The sequence below is a fragment of the Rousettus aegyptiacus genome, unplaced genomic scaffold, assembly GCF_014176215.1.
Source record: "Rousettus aegyptiacus isolate mRouAeg1 unplaced genomic scaffold, mRouAeg1.p scaffold_m13_p_9, whole genome shotgun sequence".
Classification (NCBI taxonomy): domain Eukaryota; kingdom Metazoa; phylum Chordata; class Mammalia; order Chiroptera; family Pteropodidae; genus Rousettus; species Rousettus aegyptiacus.
In genome coordinates this window covers 73,857,942-73,878,261 of record NW_023416312.1, presented here as the reverse complement: position 1 = coordinate 73,878,261, position 20,320 = coordinate 73,857,942, and the positions used below count along the sequence as shown (strand labels likewise).

Here is a 20,320-nt window from a genome sequence, read left to right as displayed (position 1 = left end):
AAGTGTTTTGAAAATAAATGGGTGCTGTATCTTGTTGAAGGCTTTGTCTGCATCTATTAATATGATCACATGATTCTTATTTTTTAATTTGTTTATGTGGTGTATCCCATTAATCGATTTGTGTATGGGGAACCATCCTTGTGCCCCTGGAATGAAGCTCACTTGATCATGGTGTATACTCTTTTTAATATGTTGCTGTATTCAGCTCACTAGTATCTTATTTAGGATTTTTGCATCATGAGAGATATTAGTCTGTAGTTGTCTTTTTTTATGTTATCCTTCCCAGGTTTTGATATCAGAGTCATATTGGCCCCATAAAGTGAGTTGGGAAGTACCGCCTCCTCCTTGATTTTTGGAGGAGTTTGAGGAGAATAGGTATTAAATCTTGTTTGAATGTTTGGTAAAATTCAATAGTAAAGCCATCTGGTCCTAGACTTTTACTTTTTGGTAAGTTTTTGATGATTGTTTCAATTTTTTATTCTGCTGATCGGTCTATTTAGATTTTCCAGTTCTTGATTTGGTCTAGGAAGGTTGTATATTTCTAAGAAATTGTCCATTTCTTCTAAGCTTTTAAATTTGGTATTATACACTTTTTAATACACTTTTTCATAGTATTCTTGTTTGACATTTTGCATTCCTGCAGTGTCTGTCGTCATTTCACCTCTTCATCCCTAATTTTGTTTATTTGTGTCCTTTCTCTTTTTTCTTTATTGAGTCCAGCCAGGAGTTCGTCAATTTTATTAACCTTCTCAAAGAACCAGCTCTTTGTTGCATTTATTTATTTTTGTTTTGTTTTGTTCTCAATTTCATTTAATTCTGTTCTAATTTTGATTATTTCTTTCTTTCTGCTGATTTAGGCTTAATTTGTTCTTCTTTTTCTGGTTTTAAAGATGAAGTGTTAGGTTTTTTATTTGGGCTTGTTCTTATTTTTTTGAGGTAGGCCTGTAGGGCTATATCTTCTTTATCCATATTCGTCCCCCTTTTTCTTTTCTCCTCTTTCACACATAGATGTGAATTAATAGTTGTTCAATTTTATTTGAAATCTGTGACACAACCATTGGCTTGCTTCAGGATTTGGGTTGTTTGCCAAGTTTTGGTACTTCTTTATTCTCCATCCTCTCAGCTATTGAGGATGAACCTTTTACACTCAGAATTAGCCTCGAGCATAGTTGACCAACATCCTAATTCCTAGGAACCAGATAGACAGCAAATCACTTAAATTCTCCATCCAAGTTGTGAGCTGGGTGGTGTATTGGTCACTCTTTCCTCTCTCAATCTTTTGCACATGCACACACACACAATTTTTAGCTCAAATATATCCTGGAATGGTCACATCTTTCCATTTCATCCTGTGTTACTTTTGGTTGTCAGAATGCTCCCACGATCTCCAGCCACATTTCTATCTGTTGGCAGACACATCTCCTTACAGTGAGGTTAAATTAGAAATAGTTGTCCTTTTATGGTACAGTCTTTCTGATGTGAAATTCATATTGGCTAACCCCAGAGTTTGAGAAATTTCCCATACATCTGGATGCCTAATATAATCAATCTCTTTCTTGTAAATGGAGCATCAATTCATCATTTGAGAAGAAATTCTTGTGATCCAGGTTTTAGAGAGACCAACAAAGCCAGCACCCCAATAGAGTTATTAGAGATCACAAGTCTGTATTTGAGAATAAAATTATTTTTTTAATTATGTAGTTTGGGTTTTGAGCCTGTCAATTCTTTCAAAACAGATTAGTGATGAAAAACTTTGTTTTAATTTTGCAACTTCTTAGACAATTACAATCCTATTCCAAGGAAATTGAACAAGAAGAGAATCATGCCAATCAACGGAGGAGAGGCAGGGGTTTTCTCATTGGAACTAAAGTGCATGCCTACCAGCCATTGGGCAGGTAGACTGAGAACTGTTGCAAAGTTGGCTTTTAGAGGCAATCGATACAGCTTGGTGTCACAAAAGTTAGGTGTAGGTTTTCCACTGAAAACTATCTTATTAGAAATTTCCCCAAATCTCTACCCTAAATCATATGACTTCTCTTAATCTCTTGGTCTTCATCTCATGACTAATTGTTTTTACATAGTAGATACCCAACATAGTTGTATAACAATATTAAATTAAAAAAGTAGTCCCTAAATATTGGAAGTAAAATTAAACAAGTGAACTTGTGTATTAAATTAGTGTCATAACCACATAGAGAGAAACAATTTCGTGTCACTTTTAAGTTTATGATACAATAATTTGATCATGCATCCCTAGTGGGATATGCCCTAAGGATTAAGATAAAGAAAAAAATCTTCAACTCCTTTCAATAATTCTTTTTTTTTTGGTGGTAATATTGGTATTTTTACACTGACGTTGCTATATGTGTGTGGTGGGACAAAATAAATGAGTAATTATACTGGGGTCATTGAGAACTGGAATTTCTTTTGTAGAAGAAATGAAATACAGATATGATTATCGAGGTTAAACAAAAGCTCTGTAGTCCTGAGTTGAGGAACCAATGTGAATAATTCATGGCATATTTTATCTTAAAATAAGATTCCACCTCTATTCTCCAATCAGGGAAAAGGAAAAAAAAAGATATGCAATAGTGTGGCCCACTTTTTCCATTTAACATTATGTCACACATATTTCCTTTAAACTTCAAAAAAGATTTTCAATAATTAATGGAATTAGTTTTCCGTCTGATAAGTTACTTCTTAGGAAGAAAAACCCAGAGGCCATCTAGCTACTAGTAGCATGGATTTAGAATTTCCACAGCAAACTCATTGGACCTCCAAAAATTAAAGTCAGTAGAACTAGTGTTCCAATGCGCTTTCATTTAAAAACAGTATAAAATGAATAGAAATAATGACTCTTAACTACGTATTGCTGAGCTAGCATATGATGGGACTAGTTTAAGGGGACGCAGAAGATGAGGGATACAAATTCCTTTTGCTGGAACACATTGGTGGGGATGAGTTCCTGGGAAATGAACATGCAGTTTTTTTCTCTAGGCTGCAAACTCAGCGAGTGTATCAGGCTCAAGTCATTTACATAGAATTTGTACATCATAGAATTTAGACATCATGGCTAACTATCAATTTTGATAAATCCTATTTATTTGGTATCAGAAAGAAATAATTATGTGGGTGTGTGTGCCTGCACACACATCAGTTATAGTGGCTTTGTACGGTCACTCAGTGAAAAGTGTCCTGTGACCTGTCATCTTTCCCTTCAGGTATCTCAATTCGAGGATGAAGAGAGTATAAAGCCAACAATCCAGCTTAGACTTGAGCAACCTCGCTCGGAACCGGGCGGATGTGCAGACACGGTTGCCCCACCGACTTCTTTATGCCGATACACACATCATCTTCGATCGGCAAGACCATCTAGGTCCGGGGAAGGTATTTGACGACGTACCCGGAACTGTTTCCAATGTGTTCTCAGGTTCGGGTTGTGGCGCGGTAGCGGGTTCTGGGAGCCAATACAACCTGGATCTTCCTAGGCTCGCGAGAGCTCTCCCTTTTCCCCCGGCTTCGGGGACCCAGCGGCACTGATGGCTCCGGTGTCTGGTTCGCGCAGCCCGGAGAGGGAAGCCCTGGGCTCCAGGGGGAAGCGTCGCAGTTCCTCGAAGAGCCCTAAGTCCAGCAAATCCGCCCGCTCCCCGCGGGGCCGCCGCTCTCGCTCGCACTCCTGCTCTCGGTCCGGGGATCGGAATGGCCTCAGCCATCAGCCGAGTGGCCTCAGCCAAAGCTCCCGGAACCAGCCCTACCGCTCCCGCTCGCGGTCACGCTCTCGAGAGCGGCCCTCTGCAACGCGGAACACCCCCTTCGCTTCTGCCTCCTCGTCTGCCTATTATGGCGGCTACTCACGCCCCTACGGGAACGACAAACCATGGCCTAGCCTCCTGGATAAGGAGAGAGAGGAGAGTCTGCGGCAGAAGTGAGTGAGACAGATGCACCTTCTCTTGCATGAACCCACCTGCTTTCCGAGTTCGATTTATCATTCATCCCGCTACTGACTTCGCATTTCGCTCTCTGCCTGTCTTGCGCCCATTTTCATCCCTTCGATCCAAGACAATGCCTTGGATTTGCTCCTTTCTTCCCTTAGGTTTTCACTCATGCTCAGTCCCTTTAGTACAGTACTCTGGTCTCCCGCTACCCCCTTCTGCCTCCTGGCTTGTAGCAGGCATGGCCTACCGGAATTACATCGCATTTACTTGGTTGCTTGGTTATCGTTCGTGAGCATGTTTTTATTCCCCACTAGAGTGATCTCATGGAGAGGAGGAGCTCTATTTTATCAGTCACAAAATTCACAGCACTCAACCATTGCTTGTCGAACGATCAGACAGGTTTGAGCTGATAACAGGATATGTAAGAGAAATGTTTTTTAGGGTTGGGAAGGGCTGAGATTAAGGGTTTAAATTGGAGAGAAGAAAAATCTCTGAGACTAGATAATTGAATGACCATAGAAAGTGATCTGATAATCTGTAGATTGGGCTACGTTGAGAAAGCTCTTGTTAAGTGGTTTCAATCTTGACCAAGAAAAATAAGGTCCGAGTGAGATCAGGTTTCCTCTAATGAGAGTGAGTATTGGACTGGGAAAATGTATCGTTTAGGGAGAAGAAAAACGGGATTTTAAGTCTTAATACCGAATGCGTATTGAATATTAAATTGTGTGTCAGGCACTGTAGTAAGTACACACACTGTGTTAAGAAAAAATTAAAAGTATTAAGGTATAAAGTTTAAGGTTAACTTTCCAACAACTGGGAGATGTCCCCATGAATTGTTTTCTTCTGGGAATGTGAAGTCATAAAACAGTGATGAAGAGGACAGGCTCCAGAATCAGACTGCCTGAGTTTGAAGCCCCGCTTTGCTAACTTACTAGTTGTGTGAACTTGAGCAAATTACTTAACCTCTCTGAGCTTCATTTCTTCATTTAAAAGGGGATAAAATTAGCATGACTTTTTTCAGAGTTGTAATGCTTTCAGATATAGTGTTCAGAACATAATAGTCCTTAAGTGTTAGGTATTAGGTTTTCCTGCTTGGAACAGTAAACATGGCCCTGAGTTAGGTTGAAGACCTACCACTCCAAATTAAAATTTTCAGAAAGCTACCCCCAGGTTATGTCAATCAAAAAGCAACCAGCTTCTTACTAGATAATTTTTACCGAAAGATGTTGGTACTTCTTGGATGAAATTTGCATTTGTGCATTTAGAAGATAAATAATTTATTTTAAGAGTACAAATGAGGCCAGGTGGCAGTAGGGATGAGAACTTGACTGCTTACTCTTCACAGCCTGTCAGGCATTCTTCCCTCTGTATGCATAATATTCCAAGTTTGGTTATAAGTATGTCCCTTATTAGATGCTGTCTGTTTCTTCAAGTGGGAAGCCTGAGTCTGACTGCATGATTATAATAACCCACCTCCTGAAGAAAGCAGTAAAACATCATTTATTCAAACAATCAAACCAATTATATTTATTTTGTAAAGCTTTTTTTTAATGGAGTCACAAGCAGCTAAACTTAGGAATTGAGCCTTAGATTTTTTTGTTTTGTTTGTTTATGAGAAATAGCAAAAATTAAGAGAAGAAATCAAACATAAAAATATTTGAAGAGTTATCTTTCTAAATTCTCACAAAAAAAAAACCTGTTGCTTTGTTCATTTTACACTCTGGATAACTAAGATTCAGACATTTTAGTAATTTGTTTACATTATAACAGCCAAAGAGTAGTTGGCAGAAGTTTTTGTGTGCTTATAATTACCATACAATTGAAGAATGCCACGGAATACGATTATGGTAAATGTACCTTATTGCCATTGGAAGGAATAAATTATCAGGCAGTCATTTTTCAAAAAAAAAATTGCGTTCTCAAGAGTAGAGAATGTATTCCTTTTCTAAATGGGAACTAAAAGGAAAACAGAAAAAGAAAATCCTGTATCTCATCGAGTACAATTTTTATCAAAAATTCGCTTTCATTTTCAGAGCTCCCTTTTTTCTCTACTTCTAATGCTTCATTTTTATTTTCTTCTTTATTCCTGAGTTTCTGCAAATGGAAGTTTGGACCAAATCAAAAGTAAAGACTTCTCTTTACTTTCATAAATGGATGTGAACAAATGAAGTAATTTCCAAATGTAAAACTGCTTCTGTTGCATATTGAAGAAGACAAAATGAAGTTAGGAGCTATTTCATGCCTGTGACAGAAAGGATACACTTGACAGTCTCCCAGGCTGCATTTCTGGCCCAGCCCTCTCAGTCTGTCTGTAGTCTGTACCATTTGATAGTGCTATCAGAACATCAGATCGTAAGTTTATGTTTGAGTTTACATTTAACCCAAGTTTTTATTAAAGATTTTTTGTTTTTGTCTCTCTTTCTTTCTTTCTTTCTTTCTTTCTTTCTTTCTTTCTTTTCTTTCTTTTCTTTCTTTCTTTCTTTTCTTTCTTTCTTTCTTTTCTTTCTTTTCTTTCTTTTTAGGTGAGGTAACCCTTGGTTGACCTCACAGATTGTAAGGACTTTGTCAGCTTACAATCCCTTATTTTTTTTTATTTTTTACGCCTACGCCACCTGGTCTTCCTAGGTGGTCTCCCATCCAAGTACTAACCGGGCCCGACCCTGCTTAGTTTCTGAGATCAGATGGTATCTGGCTTGTTCAGGGTAGCATGGCCATAGACTAAAATTTTTTAAATGTAAGAGAAAATAGGACTTAACTGGACTCCTTTAAATTTGATCATATATGTAGGAAACAGAATTAGGCATGGAAGTTATAATTTACATACTTATATCTTCTAGGAGATTAAGTGAGAGAGAAAGGATTGGAGAATTGGGAGCTCCTGAAGTTTGGGGACTTTCTCCAAAGAATCCAGAACCAGAGTAAGTGATTTAAAAATACATTTTTTTAAAAGTAACACTTGTTTAAATCCAGAGTCTATCGTCAAAATTTTTAAGTGAAAAACTTTAAGTACGGCTCACATTTTTCCTCTTTCTAGTGATTTATGCTATTCTACCCCTTAAGTTTTAAAAACATTGAGCATACCTAAGGTTTAAAACATGTTGCTAGTGGATTTTAGCTTGCTAATTGTTCTCTTTAAATTGTAATTCATGGAGGTGCTAATTTCCTATTCATAGAGGGGTTCAGTGTTAAATACATTTACACTATTTCTAATTATGTTTTCTCAACCCAGTAGCAGATTGTATGTCAGATGTTAGCATTACAAAGGAATTTTTTGAGGTATAATTGACATTCAACATTATATTAGTTTCAGGTGTACAACAATGATTTGATATTTGTATTTATTGCAAAATGATCACAATAAGTCTAGTTAATATTTGTCAGTATACATACTTACAGAATTTTTTTTCTTGTGATGAGAACTTTTAAAATGTACGCTCTTAACAACTTTCAAATATGCAATACAATATTAACTATAGTTGCCATGCTGTACATTACATCCCCATAACTTATTTGTTTTATGACTAGAAATTTTGTACCTTTGACTCCCATCACCCATTTTGCCAACCCCTGCCTCCAGCAACCACCAGTCTATTCTTTGTGTCTATGAGCTTTGTTTGTTTGTTTTAGATTCCATATATAAGTGAGATCATATAGTATTTGTCTTTCTCTGTCTGACTTATTTCACTTAGCATAATGCCTTCAAGGGTCTATCCATGTTGTTGCAAATGGCAAGATTTCCTTTTTATAGCTGAATAATATTCCATTATGTGTGTGAGTGTATACATATATACCACATTTTCTATATCCATTCATCTGTCAATGGATACTTAAATTGTTTCCATATCTTGACTATTGTAAATAATGCTACAGTGAACATGGAGGTGCATATATCTTTTCAAATAAGTGTTTTTGTTTTTTTGGATAAAAATTAAGAAGAGGAATTGCTGGATCATTTGGTAGTTCTATTTTAATTTTTTTTAGAGTCAAAAGGAACATTTATTAAAGAAGGGGAAAGGTAAAGACTAGAGAAAGCAAAGACAAAAACCCAAGACAAGGGAAAAAGGCCTATTTTTACTTTTTTGAGGAAATTCCATACTGTTTCTCATAGCAGTTGTACCAATTTGCAATCCTACCAAGAGTGCACAAGGTTTCCCTTCACATACTTGTCAACACTTGTTATTTCTTGTCCTTTTGCTAATAGCCATTCTAACAGGTATGAGGTGATAGTTCATGTAGTTTTGATTTGCATTTCTCTGATTTTTAATAATGTTGAACATTTTTTCATATACCTGTTGGCCATCTGTATGTCTTCTTTGGAAAAATGTCTATTTAGGTCCTCTGCCCATTTTCTAATCATGATGATGATGATGATGATGATGATGATGATGATGCTACTGCTGCTGCTATTGAGTTATAGGCATTCTTTATATATTTTGGTATTAACTCCTTTTCAGATATATGATTTGCAAATATTTTCTCCCATTTAGTAGGTTACCTTTTCATTTTGTTGATGGTATCCTTTGCTGTGTAGAAGGTTTTTAGTTTGGAGTAGTCTCACTTGTTTATTTTTTGCTTTTGTTGCTTTGCTTTTGGTGTCAGGTCTGAAGTCATTGCCAAGATTGATGTTAAGTAGCTTACCACCTATATTTTCTTCTAGTCTTGAGGTTTCAGGTTTTACATTCAATTCTTTAATCCATTTTGAGTTAATTTTTGTGTATGGTATAAGACAGTGATCCATTTTTACTTTTTTGCATGTGACTTTCCAGTTTTCCCAGCACCATTTATTGAAAATAGTTGTCCTATCCCCTATGTATATTCTTGGCTCCTTCGTTGTAAATTAATTGACCACATATGTATAGGTTTATTTATGAGCTCTTTATTCTGTTCTCAAAGGAATTTTTTATAATGAGTATACTGATGTAGTTTTGTTTAGTTTTCCTGCATCAAATAGTATCTGAAGGCTTAATCCTCCTTTTCCTTATTTTTTTTCTTTTTGGTGCTATTCATAAGCTGTTCTTTCCCTCTGTTTCTGTGTCTACTTTGGGTTCAGTTGAGACAATATGCCTCACAGGTATACTTTGTAATTTTTGACAGGGTGGTCAAGCATTATTATCAGAAACTAGTTCTTACAAGTAACTTAATAACAACCTGAATAGAATTAGAGTTAGACAGAACCCTAAAATAATTTTCTAGGGTTATTCCAAATGTGATCTCCAGATGTAAAAATTATATGATATGGAAATTCTATTTTAAACTTTTAAAATTTTAATGACTCATTTTCAAAATCCTCCACAACAAATTGAAATCTGTTTATACTGTAGCGTGTGAGATTTTTCTTGCTCTGGGGAGAAAGAACAGTTGCTGCTCTGCCATATGTCCTTTACACACATAGAATAAATATGACGTCTTCCCTCAGTCTTCCTATCTCCACTTTCTTTCACCTTTTCCTATGGAGCCTATTTCCTTACATTGTCCTATGGTTTCTTCTGAAAATGTAAATCTTACATGCTTATTTCAGTTTGAATGGCACTTCGTATGGTCTAAAGCATTTTGCAAGTGTAAATGATTATTATATTATTATGGTTATATAATACATTATGATTATTATATTATTATCCTCAAACTGTACTCTTAGAAAAGCAGTCCAGTGCTTGCTTTTAATGAATGGTTCATGGACAATCTTTTGTTATTGAAAAATTTAAGTCTATATTTTTTACTCTATGGTCCATGTTTCATCCTTTACCTGATTCTTAACAACCATCTTCTTTAAATTCAGCTCTGATGAACATACACCAGTAGAGGATGAAGAGCCAAAGAAAAGCACCACTTCAGTTTCTACTTCAGAAGGTATTTTTTAAATACAGAGCTTTTTTATATTGGGAAGTTAAAAAATGAGTTTATGTTGAATATTAAACTTTGTTTTACTCAATTTACCCATCGTCTTTTCCTTGTTAGTATTTCATACATAATAAAATTGATGCTCAGAAATGCTTCTTTAGAAGTTAGTTTTTTATTTGTATTTTGTGTAGAAGAAAAGAAGAAGAAGAAGAAGTCTAGTCATTCAAAAGAAAGGTCCAAGAAAAGGAGAAAGAAAAAATCATCTAAAAGAAAACACAAGAAGTATTCTGACGATAGTGACAGTGACTCTGATTCCGAAACAGACTCCAGTGGTAAGAAAGTCACCATAATTCTGCAAGCCTTGTTTCGAAAATGGTTTTACTTCTTGAAGCCTATTCAGAAGAAGGTTCTTAGAAACAATAATATTAGCTAGGAGTTTTTGAACACTTACTTTGTGCCGGACACCCTGCTAAGTGCTCGATAGTCATCATTGCTATTTAGTTCACACAGTGACTACAGAATACATCTTAGAGATGGGGAACGGGAGGCACAGAGCAGATTGTAAGTACCACCCTGAAGGTCACACAGTTGGGATTCGAACTTAAGCAGTGTGACTCCAGATTGGTTGCGTGTAATTGCACAAGGCATGTGGCACTGAAGCAAGTCAGGGCTGGGCTGTGAGACTTGGGGTACCAAACCAAGCCATACAGGGCTGTATCAGCCCAGTGGAACAGCTCTTTTGTGTAATTCTCACACTCAGTGGGCACCTTTGTGCACTTTTCAAAAAGGCGCACCATAAAGGACCTCCTTCAGGCTGGCAGCTGATTTGAGGAAGACACCCCCTGTGGATGGCACATCACAAAAAGCCACCTTGTTTGTGTCCTCTCCTGGCTGATGATTGACAGAGGGTGCCTCCTCTGGGGGCACTATGCCAGGCGCTCCTTTCTCTGATGTCATCTGTGTTTCCTGGCCCCCATTGTCACTTTTCTTCCTCCCTGCTGGAAGACCAGACTTTCTTAAAGCACAAATCTGAGCATGTCAGCCCCCTACTTAAAATCCTTCAGTAGCTCTCCATAGCATTCAGGGTAAAGTTCAAACCCTGGTTGATCCCTCCCTGATCACATATACCCTGTCGCTTTCTCTCCTAGCATCCTCTGTAGCCCGAGAACTATTTTCTGTCTCTTCAATATTCCACGTTCTTTCTCTTGATTTTGTTACTTGATATGAGGGTTGCCTGCAGTGCCAGTCTCTCGCTGCATGCAGCTTGGCTTACTCATTTCAACAATGGGCAGGTATCATGTTTGTAGTAAAACCGATTTTAAAAAGAACTAGCTTAAGAGTCACCCTTGCCTGGTCAACCATTCTTCAAATATCCTCACTAAATCAGCCTGCTTTTGAGACTCCTCTGTAGGCCCAGAGCACCCCAGGCTTCCCCTATCACTCCGGATTCTATTTATCTCTTTACCTCTGTCTCCCCCATTAGACTGAGCTCCTGGAAAGCATCCCCCAAATGTGTACATAGGGGTTTCCCCCCTTTCCATTATGAAAATACTTAAACACTCAAGAAAAGTAAAGGAAATAGTATAGTACTATATACATATTACCTAGATTTTAACAATTGTTAGTGTTTTGGCATTTGTTTCAAATATGATTTTTTTGGTTGAGGTAGTCAAAGTAAATTACAAATATCACACTGCCACCCTAAATATTTCTGTATTCATCTCTCAAAAAATGACATTTTCCTACTTAATCACAATACTATTATCCAAGTAACAAAATTAATAGTAATACCCTACATCAGTGGTCCCCAAACTTTTTTGGCACCAGGGACGGTGCTCCTATGAGAGTCTTAATGCCTGATGATCTGAGGTGGAGCTGAGGTGGTGATGCTAGTGCTGGGGAGTGGCTGCAAATACAGATAAAGCTTTGCTAGCTCACCCGCCGCTCACCTCCTGCTATTCTGATATAGGGACCCCTGCCCTATATCACTAAATGCTGTGACTTGAAGTTGTGTCCCCAGTGCCTGGCACCTTTCACATCAAGTAGCAATAAATGTTTGAATGAATTTATTTCTGTGTAATGACAAATAGAATAGTAATCGGATATTTATCTACTCAAAAGTATTGGGGGTTTAGAATTAATATTTTTAATTATAATGTGCTTTAATTTGTAGATGAAGATACAAAAAGGAGAGCAAAGAAAGCCAAGAAAAAGGAAAAGAAGAAGAAACGCAGATCGTCAGTTTTTTCTTCAATTTTTATTACGGGAAAGTTTAAATATTGTAAAATCACGTAAAATAGTAAAATTAACCCCCATGTAACCATCAGTCAGCTTGAACAATTACCAATTTTTGGGCTGTGTCCACTGCCCCCCTCATTATTTTGAAACCAATCCCAGATATCATTTCATTCATAAACCAGCTTGTTTCTCTAAAATACAGGCATTCTTTTACTGTTATCATACCTAAAATATTTAACAATAATTTATCAATTCCCAGCAATTTTTTTACAGTTTATTCAAATCAGAATCCAAATAATGTCCCTAAATTGAGATTGATTGACATGTCTCTTACATCTCTAAATAGATAGATTCCCCTTCTGTTTTTGTTTTTGGAATTTATTTGTTGAAGAAACCAAATCGTTTGTCTTATAGAAGTCCCTGCAGTATGGATTTTGATGATTGTGTTTTTACAGTGTCCTTTTAAAATGTTCTTTGTCCTCTATGTTTCCTATAGATTGATCGTTAGGTCTAGAGTCTTGATGAAGTTCAGATTTGAGTTTTTGGCAGGAATACTTCATAGGTGGTGCTGTGTACTTCCATGAGGAAGCAGATAATGTCTGATTGTCTCTTTCTTATATTAACAGTCACTGATGAATTGCCTAAGTCTCTTATTTCATTAGGGATTGCAAAATGTTGATAGTCTAATCCTTACTTTCCTTCTTCATTTATTAAGGTAGAATAATTCTATAAGCGAAACCTACCCTTATCAACTATTTGGTCACCCTGAAGAACAGTTTGTATAGGAAAGGCAGAATAATTGCTTACTTTTTTTGTTTTATGAATTTTCAAAATAATGAGTTGGGGTATTCTAGTATCATTCTGAACCCAAGTATTCATATGTGTTTGATATTTTTTAATCCATTACACTTAAAATTTTTGATGCTCAAATTGGTAGAAGCTGTTTTTTAAACTGCTTTATTTCTCTTATCTTTCTACAGCATTAGAACTATATTTCATTGTTCCCTTTAGAGATCTTTTTTTTTATAGTGAATTGTGATTTGGTTAAATTAGTTAGAAAATTTTTTAATTAAAATTATTCTTTAACAAGTTTGAATAAACTTAGAATTCAAATCATTTTAATGTCTTAGATAGCCTTGAAAAAATAATATGCCCTTTAACATGGGAATATTAAGTCAATTGATATCAAATCATAATTATTACAGGAAGAAATACAAGAAAAAGAAGTCTAAAAAGAGCAGAAAAGATTCCAGTGATTCAAGCTCTAAAGATTCCCAAGAGGAATTTCTGGAGAATCCCTGGAAGGATCGATCAAGTAGGTTCTTCTGATAGACTTTGACTTCAGAACAGATAAAACATTAATTTAACCAATTAGTCAAAATGTGAATATGTTTCTAAACATCTTTTGTGCAGAGCCTGAAGAACTCTCAGATTTAATTGGCCCAGAGGCTCCAAAAACACTTGCCTCTCAAGACGATAAACCTTTGAAGTAGGTAACAGTTTATTTACAACATCTAAAGTATCTCCTCAAAAGTATGTCCCTAACTTCCTTTCCAAGCTTATCTCCCTCTGCTCCCTTATTTATGCCTGAAATTCCAACTGAGATAAACTAAAACATCCCTGTGTTTACTTTGCACTTTCCCACGTAGTATCTTATTTACCTTATTTCTTCCCCCACCATGCCTTCCCTTCTTTTCCCAGCCCTGTTTTCTTCACTGCCTCCAATTTCTTCCTGTTAAAATCCTTACCATCCTTGAAAGCCCTTCTCAAAAGAAGGGGTATGTCCTGATTCCTAATACCTCCCCTCCACAAGTAGTTGTAATTTCTATCCCTCTAAGCCTTTAGTCCTTCCTGCATTTTCTATTTCTTTTGTGAAATGTATTATATATCCTACATTTTATTGCAGTTATATATTTATTAATATGTAAATTCCACAAGAACAGAGATTATATTTGTATTACAAGCTTTGAGTTTAATAGGCATTCAAAAAGCAGTCGATGACTTCAATGAAGGAATGGTAGTTTTTAAAGTCCCCTTGAATGAAAGTTAATAGATAATTGTTACTATGTTGTGTTATTACTGGTTATAAGTCTAAAAAGTACATTAGTTTGAGATATGTTATTTCTGTATTTTTTAAGTGAAAGGGGAAAGGAATTCAAGGAAGGCAGAAGCAGTAAAGGCAGTGCCTATAAGGATGAATTCGCCCATTATTGTAAAATATGAGTTTGTATTTACTAACATCAGTTTGTTTGTTCTTCCAAAGTATCTACATTTTTAGGTTAGGTTTCCAGTATCTTTTTTTATTTCATGTTTTGGTACAGATAGTTTGTCATCTGGAGGTTGAAGGTCACTGCATTGTTCACTAATTAAATTGAAGTAAATCATATTGGCTTCCCAGAATGCTACCACTTAGCAACTGTCATTCCTACTGTTTTCTGAGAATAAATGAATTGTTGTACTTTCTTTAGATGACGAGCCTTTTATAATCTTTCTGAATTCTGATTTACTTTGTAGCTATGGTCATGCGCTGTTACCTGGTGAAGGTGCAGCTATGGCTGAATATGTAAAAGCTGGAAAACGTATCCCACGAAGAGGTGAAATTGGCTTGACAAGTGAAGAAATTGCATCATTTGAGTGCTCAGGTTATGTAATGAGTGGTAGCAGGTATGTTCTTGGCATTAAAGTCAGTTTCTACGATTAAATCATTTCCTTCTCTCTCTCTCTCTCTCTCTCTCTCTCTCTCTCTCTCTCTCTCTCTCTACCAGAATTATATTTGGTGATTGATTTTCATTAAGTAACCAATCCTAATGAAAAGTGCAGTGTAAATATTGTTTTAATATCGGTTTTTATTAGTATAAATATAATCGTCTAAAATTCCAAGTATGTATGCAACTCAGCCTCATATTCAGCTATATCAAAGAATCAGTCTTTCCAGTCTTATTTCATAATTTGGTACAGATAGTTTATCCTCTGGATGATGTAGGTAAATTCAGCTATTTATCACTGCCCCATGAGGAATGTGGAATATCTAATAGTTAGAGTGCTGACCATTACACCATGGAACCAACTCAGAAAGCATTTTCGCAAGGCAGTGTTTCCTGGTTTCCGAGTTTGCCTCTCATTTTCTGTGGACTCAGAACATGGATTCTCCAGTTCTCTGTGGACTCTGAGAATGAAGAGCAGGAAAGGATTATGATAGACACCAGATTCAGCATGGGGAAATGAATATAAAATTAGGGAAGAGAAAGCAAAGTACCAGGAAGAACAAGGGGAGTAAATAGGGTGTCTGTATAAAAATCAAGCTGAATTTTGGATTTTTAAAACTTTATAAACTTTTAAAAGTAGATAAATATTTTAAAATAAAATTAGAGGCATATATTTATAGCACCTCCAGAACCTTGGAATTCTGAGGACCAGCATTTGAAAGCATATCTGATGACTAGCACAGTAAAACAAAAAAAAAATTAGAGGCATAAGAATTGGAAAGGAGGATATAACACTGTCACATTTTGTGAACGATATGGTTGTTTACGTAGAAAATCCTGAAGAATCTATAGGTAAATTATAAATAATAGGGTTTAACAAATGATTGGATATAAGATTAATACACAAAAACCAGTTGCATTTCTATGCACCAGCAACAAACAACTAGAAAATGTAATTAAATAAAAACAAAACAACATAACCATATCAGAGGATATGAAGGACTTAGGAATAAATTTTAGCAAAAGATATCCAGGACCTCTACAGGAAAAACTATAAAACATCATTAAGAGAAATTAAAGAAAACATAAATAAATGGAGAAATATTATGTTCACAGATAGAAAGGTAATATCGTAAAATTGCCAGTTCTTTCCATATTGATCTGTAGGTTCAATGCAGTTCCAATCAAAATCAAAACAGAGTGTTTCATGAAACTTAATTAGATGGTTCTACAATTTATATGTTAGACTAGAGGGCCAAGAATAGCCAGGTCGCTTCTGAAGAAGAAGAGCAGGAAGATAAGATTTGCCCCACCAGATATAAAGACTTACTGTGAAGCTTATAACAGTTTAAAAAGTGTGGAGGAAAAAATGAATTGTTCAGTGGAATACAATACAGAGCCCAGGCGCAGAGCCATATGTCTGTGGAATTTACATATTTGAAAGAAATAGCATATCATACCACTGGGGAAGAAAGGAACTATTTAGTAAATGGATCAGGAAAAGAATGATTATTCGTATGGAAAAAGATGAAATTAGAACCCTGATTATATTACCATATTTAAAAATTAATGTAGCTAGATTAGGGACTTAAATGTCCTTTAGCACTCAGTATAAAATATGAGCATGCTTCTATTAGATCTTGGAGAGGGAGAAGCATTTCTTAAAAGAGATTAAAAAATGCACTAACCATACAATAAAATATTGATATATTTGCCTAGGTTAAAAGAAAGAACTTTTGTTAATCAAAAGACATCTTAAAATAAGTAAAAAGACAAATTCCAAGCTGGGATAAGATCATACAATACACACAACTGTTAAAGAGTTAGCATTGAAAATATTTAAAGAATGTCTGTAAATAACCCAAAAGAAAAGTGGGAAAATGACACCAACAGGCATTTGTCAAAAAAAGAAATATATATGTACTATACATACATAAAAAGATGTTCATTATCATTGGAAATGGAAATTTAGAATGTACTGAAATATCATTTTATATCCATTTGATAGATAAAAGTTCAAAGTTCTGACAGTAACAAGCATTTGAAAGGATATGGATGTACAAGATCTCTTAAATATTACTAATGGTAGTATAGATTGGTCCAACCACTTTGGAAAACATTCTGACATTATCTTGGAAAGTTGAGCATTCATATACTTTTATGACCCAGCAATTCCATACCTAGATATCCAAAAGAAAATCTTTCCCATGTACTAGGAGACGTGTACATAGAGGTTTATTACAGCATCATTTACAGAGCAGTTCCTGTTCTAGATAAACTACTCCCTGTACCCTGAACAACCTAAATACATCGTCATCTCCTTGACTCTCCATCATGCCATTCCCTCACCTTCACACTAACCCGAAATGATTCTCCCCTTCTTCTCGCTCACTTTTATAAAGGACACAGCAGATAAAAGAAATGGTCTTTTGAAAATCAAACTCATTACAAAAATAATTTCTATTTGTCAACTTCTTAAGTAGACCACTCTGTATTAAGAAAGGATTAGTGAAGAAGTACTATGAGAATAATTGCTGAGAAATTAAGCTCAAAATAAAATTATCTCCAGGCATCGCCGAATGGAGGCTGTGCGACTACGAAAAGAGAACCAGATCTATAGTGCCGATGAGAAGAGAGCTCTTGCATCCTTTAACCAAGAAGAGAGACGAAAGAGAGAAAACAAGATTCTGGCCAGTTTTCGAGAGATGGTATACAGAAAAACTAAAGGGAAAGATGACAAATAAGGAGTTTTGGATTGTTCAGCAGACATTTTTAACAACATAAAAGAAAGTCTCGGTTCCATATATACATACAAAAAGATTTTGATCTGGAAAAGCTTTTCAGTGCTACTGTGCCTTCTATTTAATTCTTTCAGTCCTTTAATAAAAGGCTGCTTATTGATATAACTTTAGCAAGTTCTTTGGGTTATTTTGGATTGACCATAAAATTTCCTGGTTTAAACATCCAAATTATGAATGGAATCCTACTGTATTGGGGGAGGTGACATTGAGAGAAAGTGCCAGTGAAATAAGAAATTTAACTCTCATCATGGGACAGTGCGGCTCTTAGCGCGACATGACACACCCCCCAACCCCAACAGAACTTGTGGGAAATTGTTATTCCTCTATATTGGATGTGTTATAAATGGATTTGATAGAAACATACAGGAGGCCAGTTTTGTTAACAAAATGAAGGCATTGCTGAAAAAAGCAAATCTGGAATCTGAAGATTGACTTGTAATATACAATATGTAATCTGCACCGGAAATCATGTATTTCGGTTTTATCCCCTACCTGTGCCCCAAAACCAACAAACCAAAAAGCAAAACTATCCCACAGACTTGTTGAATTGAAATGCGAACATGAGTTTTAAAAATTCTTAATAGGTTACTTAAAAATGTGTTTTTTTTTTCAAATATAAACTATTGGAAAGTCTGTCGTGTCAACGTAAGTATATTATTGCCATCTAAGCTGTGCTTAGATCATAATTTTAATACTAGAAATGAATGGGAGTCAACTGTGGTCAGGAGTTTAATAGGGAAAAATATAATGAATCATGTTTTAACTTAGCTGTTTCATGCGGATGAAGCTAAAATGATATTAAACCTTTTTTTGTCCATCCTTTATGTAATAGGCAGATTTTATTATAAACATTGTTAAAGTTTTCAGTTTATTTTTTACATCTGTCAATCAGTTTAATCTTTAACTTTGTATAGAACCCCCACTCTTTATCACTTTTTTATACCTACTATTGACTTTTAAGTTTGGGAGAAATGGAATATTCTGGGACTATGAGATCATGATCGTTTTCATTATTTTGTTCGATTTTAGTTGTTAGGTCACAGGAGTGAAAGGGGGAGGGGACAGTGGAAGTTCTGGTTGTCTTTGTTTTGAGCTGCATCATTATTATGTGCCTAGCATAAATTTTAATTACCTGGGTGATGGGGAAATTCTGACTCTGCTGTTATAAAATGCCCTGTCCTCTCTTCATATAATAATTTAAAGTGGGGTTTTTTCAAAGTTTTAAAATAAGTCAGTCAAATTTTAAAGCATAAATCAAAGTTTACTATTTAGCACATGTTCTAGGAAAATGTCTACCTTTTACCCATAACTAATGAACTAAATAGCCAGTTGATATGTAACAGTTGGGACCCCTGAATTTGAACTGATTTCTATGTATTATCATTGCTGCCTAGCCTAAGAAATCTATTGTTCCTAAAAGTTAAAAGGAAACTAGGTCCCAAATTTGTGAGTGTTAATCCACCTACTTCCCTGTGTAATAAAACCTAAATTTATAATCCCCATTTAAGAATTTGTCCTCTAAGAAAATTATTGTTATTGGCTCCTGGAGACAGAATAAGTTTGTTCTCTTATTTTCAGTGGGTAAGGTAATTTAAATGCAGCAATTTTGTGATATATGAATATTGTTCATTAGATTTGCCTGTCTCCACAGAGTAAATACTCAGCAAATGCTTGTCAAGAAAAAAAGAAATGTATTAATTTATTTCAGAACTTTACCATTTCATTCATCAGTGATTTTTCAGAAAAGATCTGCCAAAGAACAGCTTCAGTAACATATTCTTTGGGAAAAAGGAGGAAGAATGAAAGAGCTCGAAGTATTTTATTTTCAGCACATGAGAGTTACTGCTTCAAACTGTTTAGTTACCTGAGCCACAAGTCTAATAGGAGGGTTATTGTATTTGAAATACTCTATCTCTTGTTCTCCAAAGAGACTTACCTAGTTTCCTACTTCCTTGCCTATTGCTCTGAGATTTTTCGCCTTTTTATTTATTTATTGCATAAATGTAACAGTTAAAAAAAGAAGAAAGAAAAATCACCCACTGTTTTACCACATCAATTGTCTTTAGGATTCCGTGTTCCCTTCCAGTGCTTGTCTATGTGAATATGTATTCTGATGTACCAGTAAGTAATCACTCATAATGTAATTCTGTCTTTGGTGTTTTAAAACTTTGCAGCCAGGCAAGACAGCCTCACAGGGATGGTAGGAACTAGTGATAATCTGGTGTGAGGATGGGAAGAAGACAAGAAATAAGTAAGGGTGGTGACTGAGCCTTCCTAATTTCATTGCCCCCAGTCCTCAAGCCACCTTCCTGCCATCAAGGTTGTGATTATGTGTTGTGGCAGGCAGCATTCCAGGCTTTAGAGTTCCAGAATGTATTGTTTAATGATGGGGCTAAACTTGCAGTAAATTAAGGGGTCTTTTAGTAGAGAAACCCTTTAGATTGGTTGTATTACGAGCCGTAGAACTGTTACCATTTTTTTTCTTCCCCAGTCGTGCCATAAAGAGGGGTGTCTGGGTGGATACTTAGGCTCAAATGGGGAAACAAGCAGCCAAAGTGCCAATCTCAGTTGGTCTGACAGATGAATTTTAGCAAGTCTCTCAACTCAACTTCTATATCTGTAAGACTCTGAATGATGCAGATAGTGGTGGGGAAAACCTTTTAGAAAATAGAACTTGCTGGTTACTCTGCTAGCGTGATGTAAGTTGGCAAATGGAAAATTAATGAATACAAAAAAAATACAGCTGGATTGTGTGCCACATGTTTATTATTCAATAAATATTCTGTGGTTTGATGTACAGTGT

The 20,320-nt window shown here is 35.8% G+C and overlaps 1 protein-coding gene and 1 pseudogene across 1 annotated transcript; one reads left to right on the top strand and one right to left on the bottom strand.

The window, feature by feature from the left end:
- Positions 1-3,377: 3,377 nt before the first annotated feature.
- On the top strand, positions 3,378-20,310 carry LOC107507260 (NFKB activating protein). The gene is made up of 9 exons (XM_016138301.2): positions 3,378-3,925; positions 6,773-6,853; positions 9,712-9,782; positions 9,965-10,105; positions 11,947-12,010; positions 13,217-13,326; positions 13,425-13,500; positions 14,526-14,675; positions 17,286-20,310. Exons 1-9 carry the CDS (start codon positions 3,540-3,542, stop codon positions 17,458-17,460), a joined length of 1,254 nt encoding a protein of 417 aa, XP_015993787.2. The 5' UTR covers positions 3,378-3,539; the 3' UTR covers positions 17,461-20,310.
- On the bottom strand, positions 6,536-6,654 carry LOC118608314 (annotated as a pseudogene).
- Positions 20,311-20,320: the final 10 nt, after the last annotated feature.

Bases quoted from the DNA above. Each gene is read 5' to 3' on its own strand.
- LOC107507260 (XM_016138301.2), top strand. From the start codon at position 3,540: ATGGCTCCGGTGTCTGGTTCGCGCAGCCCGGAGAGGGAAGCCCTGGGC. The intron at 3,926-6,772 runs GTGAGTGAGACA...TATATCTTCTAG, and splicing joins GAGGAGAGTCTGCGGCAGAA to GAGATTAAGTGAGAGAGAAA. The intron at 6,854-9,711 runs GTAAGTGATTTA...CTTTAAATTCAG, and splicing joins CCAAAGAATCCAGAACCAGA to CTCTGATGAACATACACCAG.